Source organism: Leiobunum rupestre, chromosome 1, assembly GCF_980474605.1.
Source record: "Leiobunum rupestre chromosome 1, qqLeiRupe1.1.hap1, whole genome shotgun sequence".
NCBI classification, from domain to species: Eukaryota; Metazoa; Arthropoda; class Arachnida; order Opiliones; family Sclerosomatidae; genus Leiobunum; species Leiobunum rupestre.
The window spans coordinates 55,770,666-55,778,371 of record NC_143384.1 but is presented as its reverse complement, the minus strand read 5'-3'; the positions used below and the strand labels follow the sequence as shown (position 1 = coordinate 55,778,371).

General features: G+C 36.2%; 1 protein-coding gene across 2 annotated transcripts; it reads right to left on the bottom strand.

Annotated features, from left to right (window-relative positions):
• Positions 1-1,197: 1,197 nt before the first annotated feature.
• On the bottom strand, positions 1,198-5,837 carry LOC149963306 (uncharacterized). 2 transcript variants are annotated; one of them, XM_090170553.1, is made up of 3 exons: positions 5,751-5,837; positions 3,461-3,632; positions 1,198-1,405 (listed from the first exon to the last, which is right to left on the bottom strand). In XM_090170553.1, the coding sequence occupies exons 1-3, from the start codon at positions 5,751-5,753 to the stop codon at positions 1,287-1,289; spliced, it is 294 nt and encodes a 97-aa protein (XP_090026679.1). In that variant the 5' UTR covers positions 5,754-5,837; the 3' UTR covers positions 1,198-1,286. The 2 variants fall into 2 exon arrangements, with proteins under 2 accessions (XP_090026679.1, XP_090026678.1); XM_090170552.1 differs by lacking the exon at positions 5,751-5,837 and adding an exon at positions 4,733-4,804.
• Positions 5,838-7,706: the final 1,869 nt, after the last annotated feature.

The window sequence follows — 7,706 nt, the reverse complement described above, 5'->3', positions numbered from 1 at the left end:
GTTTTGTCCATGCCAGCCTATTTTTCTACGTGGTCTATCTCGATAGCAGCTAGAAGCAACAAAGACAGCACCCGACACAAGGAGAACGCAACCCGTCAAAAGTCGTGCATTTTCTTGTGGACAGTTTTCATTGGTTAGACGCTTTAGCGCCTGCTGCCATAGGAAGGGGAAAATTCGGATATTGTCTTCGTTCCCGCCCGTAAAACGTTGAGCGTACAGGCTCGTCCAATGTTTTGTCCATGCTAACCTATTTTTCTACGTGGTCTATATCGATAGCAGCTAGAAGCAACAAACACAGCATCCGACACAAGGAGAACACAACCCAACAAAAGTCGGGCATTTTCTTGTGGACAGTTTTCATTGGTTAGACGCTTTAGCGCCTGCTGCCATAGGAAGGGGAAAATTCGGAAATAGTCTTCCTCCCCGCCCGTAAAACGTTTAGTGTAAAGGCTCGTCCAATGTTTTGTCCATGCTAGCCTATTTTTCTACGTGGTCTATCTCGATAGCAGCTAGAAGCAACAAACACAGCACCCCACACAAGGAGAACGCAACCCAACAAAAGTCGGGCATTTTCTTGTGGACAGTTTTCATTGGTTAGACGCTTTAGCGCCTGCTGCCATAGGAAGGGGAAAATTCGGAAATAGTCTTCCTCCCCGCCCGTAAAACGTTTAGTGTAAAGGCTCGTCCAATGTTTTGTCCATGCTAGCCTATTTTTCTACGTGGTCTATCTCGATAGCAGCTAGAAGCAACAAACACAGCACCCCACACAAGGAGAACGCAACCCGTCAAAAGTCACGCATTTTCTTGTGGACAGTTTTCATTGGTTAGACGCTTTAGCGCCTGCTGCCATAGGAAGGGGAAAATTCGGATATTGTCTTCCTTCCCGCCCGTAAAACGTTCAGCGTAAAGGCTCGTCCAATGAATTTTGTTAGCGTGTTTAAAGGCTAGCTGCGTTCTCCTTGTGTTTGTAGCTCCTCGATAGCAGTATTCGGTAAATCTTTAGTATTGAAAACTATAGGAACTTGCACACTTTAGGTAATTATGTAACTTTTGCGATATATTATAAAACTAATGGATACATATCTCTTCCCAAATGGTTTCCATTTCCTCTCACATATAATTTGGCGTCAAGTTGGTCAACAGTTGTTGAGTTGCTAGGGTCTGTTATTTACTATATCTAGAAAGATTTCATACACGTTTGTGAGATAAATTAACCATATTTCAATTTTTATTACACTTTACAAGATTTCAATTATTTATTTATTTATGATTATTTGTTCAGCAAATTATGAACAATAAGACGCCAAATCGGAATAATTGCAAGTGGATCGACAACATTCATCCATGATGCTTCTCTTGCTTCTTGATCCTGTTACGAGCTCCATATTTGAAGTTTTATCGAAATCTGAAAATAAAGTTTTTTCCAACACGTTTTATGGTCGTTATTGTCAAATTGTGAGGTCGGTTCTGGAGATTTTCAAAAATTTACGAACATTCGGGTTTTTGAAAAATAATTTAAGTGTCGCGATGCCCTTCGGGAGCACTTAGAGCTAAGATGGACTGTTAGGTTATAAATGAGATCCAATACTTCGAAAACCATCTTTACAATGGGAACTACGTTGAAGTAATACATACTTTTATTATAATACCCACAACCAAATTGACAGGAGTGTATGTTTTGAAATAAATGGTGGAGTGGTTAGCACCTTGGCTGAGTTTAATACCAGCTGGTGGAACTGGGAGAAAATACGAAAAAACTCTTCCGCGTTGATCTTTCTCCCTACTGCTTTAAAAGATTTTTTTGCCGAGATCTTAGATTTCGCCATCTATAAAAACATATTGAGCTTAACTACCTTGCTCCAGGCTACTAATGCTTGGTCGAAGTGGATTGAAGATGGGTTTAGTGTCGATATTATATACTTAGATTTTTCTAAAGCTTTTGATTCCATTCCCCACTCTTGTATTCTCGATGCTCTGCGTTCCGCGGGTATCGATGGTGATGCCTTGTTGTGGATTGAAAATTATTTAACGGATCGTAAGCAGAGAGTCGTTCTTCAGGGCTGAGCATCTGCTTGGAGCAATGTTGGTAGGGGGGTTCCTCAGGGGTCGGTTTTTGGGTCCTTGACTCTTTAACGTATTTGTAAATTCTTTACCCACTGTGGTGCTCATCGCGTTAATTTTACTTTTTGCCGATGATTCGAAACTTCCCCACAAAATTCGTTCGCGATCTGACTATCTTGCGCTGCAGAGTGACCTAGATGCGGTTGTTCGTTGGGCCCAATTTTGCGGTCTTTCCTTCAATACTACGAAATGCTCTGTGTTGCATCTCGGCCGGCGCAATCCGAACTTGGTTTACAATATTAATGGTACTCCGCTAGTTTATACACTCTCCGAGCGTGACCTGGGGGTCGTGATTGACTCATACCTAAAATTTTCTGCGCAAACCAATAAAGTAACTAAACGAGTTCGTTCGGTGGCTGGACTTATTCGACGTAATTTGAATATTCGGAACCCTATACTTATTAAGCAGCTTTATAATTCGCTCGCTCTGCCGCTCATTCATTATTGTTCCCCCGTTTGGACTCCGAGTTTATCTACTGATCTTTCAGCTTTGCAAAAAGCGCAAAATCAATTTACCAAACTAGTTACCAAATTTTCAAAGCTCCATGCCCCCTCCCGTTTACATGCTCTTGGTATACATTACATCTCTATTCGTCACAAAATTATTAATTTAAGCCTTCTGCACAAGTTTTTTAATAACAACTTAGAACTTAATTTTTCGGATTATTTTTCACTAAGCGTGGAGTCCGGAACCCGTGGGCACTCGCTCAAACTTTACAAACCTAAAACAAAACCTTCCGTTCGTTTTAATTTCTTTTCAAACAGTGTAATTAATGATTGGAATTCGCTCCCCAACGATATTGTAACCGAAAATAATTATCAAATTTCCGCTCAAAATTGTCCCTCTTTTACAATGTAGATTTTTAAAATATGTTCTTTATTGTACTCTTATATCTCTTTTTTTGTTTTTCTGCACAAAAGCCAACCTTTGGCTTTGCAGTTGTTATTTCATGATCTTAAATAAATAAATAAATAGTAGAGGGGAAGCTCTTGCATGATGTGCTTTACACCACGCTCCGATGCAATATAACCCGACCACCTGAATTGATGGCGTTAAACGACGCGACGGTAGATGACTTTTCGCCGAAGGTGGTTCCTGATTATTAAGGTTATTACTATTATTATTGTTTAAAATTCTTTCTTTTCTTAATGGACAAGTGAAGCCAGCACCAGAGAATGGTCAGAAAACCAGGTTTTCTGACCATTCTCTGGTGCTGTACAGGTATGTTTCAGGAGGTGCTGTCTGCAACCATAAAGGTGCAACAGCAATGTTAAACGTTTCCTCGTACACGATTTCAGGCGCTGGATAAATCTCTTTAGTTATTTTGACCAACTGTACCTTCTCTGTTGAACTTGAAGTCGCAAACAGAATTCAATGCATTGGCCAAATCAGCTCCACAAAGTCGGATACTCCTCTTTTCCAGAGTTGTAGCATTGGCTTCATCGAAGACATTCAGCAACGCAATGGAAATTAGGATAACAGTAAGCTGCATCTTCATTATAGATCGACTCTGAAAAAATAAAGGAAAACTTTAAAATTACGAGCGAACAAAAATGTATCAGCACTACTGAAGGACAGCATGTACTACGCTATTTATTTGAAGTATTTTTGGATGTTGTACTTGTTATTGGAGAGTTCTTTGTATTTGCGACGTGCACCCGACATTGGGTTATCAATTCCATATTTGCATTTTTAGGGTTCTCTAATTTATTTTGAAGTTTGATTTATTAAAAATTAAAAATATTTCTTTATAATTTATTTAATTATTTTAAATTCATTGCTCGATTTTGTTTATTTTTGGTTTAATATTTTGTAACATTATAAATTAGTGTTATTTTGTTTTTTATTTGGTGATTGTCACGATAATCACCCTAAGTAGGCTTTGCCTTGTGCGTGTAACCGAAGTTTATTTTAAATTGTTTTATATTCAGAAAATGTTATGAAGAAGCATTGAATTGGTATTGTACTACCCGCGGGTTTGTTTCCTATACACATGTAGTTTCATAATCAATCTACTAGTTTTCAAAAAAGACGATATATTTTTTGGTTCATAGTGTTGAATAAGATTGAACAGATTATTTATAAAATGTTTATGAAGGTAACTTATTGACGACTTATCTCTCTGTAGTTCAGAGAAATCAAACAAAATATTCGAAACATACCTGGATCAAATATTGGTTTGAAATATTTATAAGGACAGAATTTGGAATCACCCATGAAACATGTTTCATAGTAAATAGGGATGCACCGATATGGGTACAGCCGATATATCCGCTATCCGTTCCCGATAATATCAGCCGATATATCGGGCGATATTAATAAAGTCGTCTATCATAACAGTAGTGTATATGATAAAATCATTGTAAAAGACGGTTCAGTTAAAACAGTTTGCAAGAGCATATCCGAATATGTCTCTTTACATTTTACTTGATACATTTTATCTATCAAAAATCGAATATCGTTGATTTTATTTGTTTACACTCGAAACCCCTGTCTAAAAAAAACGGTCTAGCTTCTGAAGTCTGGCGTACTTGGCGCGGCCTATCACTCTTCGGGTCTTTTAAAAACGTTCTTTGGTCTTACGCGCTTAGTGGCGAAAAATTCTCAGACCTCTAATCCCAAAGGAAAGCAATGTTTTCGAATGGTGGCGCACCAATAAAGAACCATTCCCAATTCTTGCCAACCTTGCTAGAATATATCTATCGGCATCTGCATCCAGTGTTGATAGTGAAAGGCTGTTGAGTACAACAGGAAAGCTACTTACAAAATTAAGAAATAGACTAAAGCCTAGCCTTGTTGAAGAACTTGCCTCTTTAAAATTAAAGATCAGGTTTTGACTATAAAATATTCTCATAAGGTAGTTAATCGAGTATTTCATTATTTTTAAATGTTTTTCCTGAAAATATTTTTCGAATACCGGTATCGGCCAATATCGGCTTCGTTTAAGTTGATATTGGCCGATACCGATATTAAAAAAATAGGTCGATAGGTGCGTCCCTAATAGTAAAGGAGGCAAAAAGTAAGGAAATCAAACAAATTACGGTAGTTTACTTTTTGCAATTGAAATGAGAGCATTTTTCCTTCGATAATTTATAGTAAAACATTATTTTATTATTTGTTTCAAAGAAAATCGATATTAAAAGCGCAGTGAGTGCGTGGCATTCATACTACAAGTGATAAATTAGTTTTAAGTTGTTGAAGATTTCACGAAAAAACGTTAGCCCTTATGGTGGATTAAGACAGGTCCCAAATATTTCTTAGGAGGTTTTCTTTGATATATCACAAATTTAAATGGCAAACCCATAAAAGCTTATTGAGAGCTTTCGTCTGAAACGATTTTGAAAACTTGTAACGTCACAGAGGTTGTGTTAATAGTGGTCGCCTTGACAGTTACCGTTTTTTTTATCAATAGGCAAATTACATTGGTGACGCCGTGAGTTTCCATTTAAAAGAACTCTCAATTAATGGATTTTAGTTTATCTCATTGTAAAAACGAAATTTATCTAGTAAACATTAGTGATATTTTAATTTTATTAAATAAATTTATCGGAAAAACGAGCATTTATTCTTTATTTAGATTTCAAGTTCCCTTGTGAAATAAAAATTTTCAACGAAAGGTGTAGCTTACCATTGCAGCGTCAAACTAGATTACCCAACAAAAGAGAGTGCGCAACATAAACTGAACTAAAAGTAAAAGGATGTGCACGGCCTTATATTTACTGTGGTTATCAAATGCAATAATAACAATTTTGATTGCTCGATATAGTTTTGACCTCAGATACCGTTTCAGAGAAACTGGGTTGCAACACATCCAGAGTGATGCGTCTACTTGGCTCTTTAAGAGGGAAATTACATCTTGGAGAGCACCCAGCGTCTTTGATAACAGCGCAGACATCGGCCAAATCATAACAATTTTCGCAAATAGGTTTTAAATGACGAGGAGCCTTTCAACAGCTGATATGAAATTTGATCTTTCCTTCAACGGCATTCGGATGAAAGTACTTCAATTATTCATCCCTCGAACCTTTGAGGGCAAATAAACAAAAAGGATATAGTCAAATTTCGGGGTATTGATTTATTTCGGAGACGTCAAGAGTCGTTATTTTCGAGTAGACTTTTATTTGACAATTATTTTTGTTCTAAATTGAAACAATAACTGTTATCTAAATTTGGTATTTACGTTGTAGAAAATTTCGATAAAGGAAAACGTGCAAAATACGCTATGTGGTAATTATTTTGCGCGTACATGTAGGGGGAGCATTAAGTCTATAATTAACTATTCTATAGGTCGACCTAACACCCGACTTTGAACAAAATCGACAATAAACACCGGTCTCTCTCAGTGTGAGAGCTATTCACAAGACAGACTGCATTACGGGCTTCGTCGCTGTTTTGCGTCCGCTTGGTAATGCGTGTTGCATAACGCGTTGCCTTATACAGCGCCTCGCTATGGGAAGATTTCCTTCTTGTGATGACGTCACTCCGTTACTAGCTCTCAGTAAAATATTCCCCAAAGTTACAAAATTATGAAAAAATATTATAGACTTATGGTGGTGCTTATAAACTTAACTTTTCACCGCTATCCCCCTATTTGGTTTTCCGTTGCAATACAACGCGTTTGGAATTTTGAAATGTTTAGGCTTAACTTCTCTATTTGGTGTAGTAGTCGCAAGCCAGATTTACAACACAGTACTTATGAGCCTCAAACATGGAGAAAGCTGTCTATCATTGGAAATTATAACTATTTTACTTAAATAATTTAATTTTTTACGCAAGATCTATTTAGTTACCAAAAAAATACTTTCCATACATTCGAACCTTTGTTTGAGCTTATTCCCCCACCCCTTTGCAACTTATCGCATTATATTTAAATTTTACACTTCTTTTGTAACGGACTGGTTTTTGCGTAAATAATAACGAATTTAACAAAAAGGCAATTTCCTGACGTTAAAATAGACTTTAAATACTACTAGAATATATATTGTTTGGTGCGATGATTGCGTTGGTACCTGGAATTAGTGGTCGGCATTATCCATCCATTATCAGAGGAAATTTCTGTTCTTTTTCAAATAACCACTAAAATCAGTTATTGTTATCCGTTTTTCTACTTCTAGATAATTTAATTCAGAAAAGTCAAAAAACAAATGATACCCGATAAAATAACTTTAAATCTCAAAAAAATTATAAATATTGTTTAATCACTTAAGCTTACTTAGATAGGAAATATATTTTATTTGCAAGTAAGCTAAGAAATTAAGCGGGTCAGATAAATTATTGGAAAACGACGAAAGTAAGATAATCTTTAACATCAGATATTCCTCAAATAAGAATTGGAAAGATAGTTTTTGAGAGATAAACTTTTAAAAATAAATTTATCGTATAAAATAGCAATTTGAACTGAAACAAACGTTATTTTTATTCTTTCATTAGATTTTTTCACTTAGAAATGACAATCTAATGAATAGCAAGTTTCAAAATATAATTAGTTCTGATAAATTATCTGTAAATGCCAAAAAAAAAGATTTTTTCGTTTTTGCACAATTTCTTTTGCAAAAATGTATTTGAAACGGGCAAACTAGGATAA

Coding starts and splice junctions, on each gene's coding strand:
- LOC149963306 (XM_090170552.1), bottom strand. CDS start 4,789: ATGGTTCTTTATTGGTGCGCCACCATTCGAAAACATTGCTTTCCTTTG. Junction 3,633..4,732: donor GCTTTCCTTTGGGATTAGAG/GTCTGAGAATTT, acceptor TTATTTTTTCAG/AGTCGATCTATAATGAAGAT. Junction 1,406..3,460: donor CTTCAAGTTCAACAGAGAAG/GTACAGTTGGTC, acceptor CTTTATTTTCAG/ATTTCGATAAAACTTCAAAT.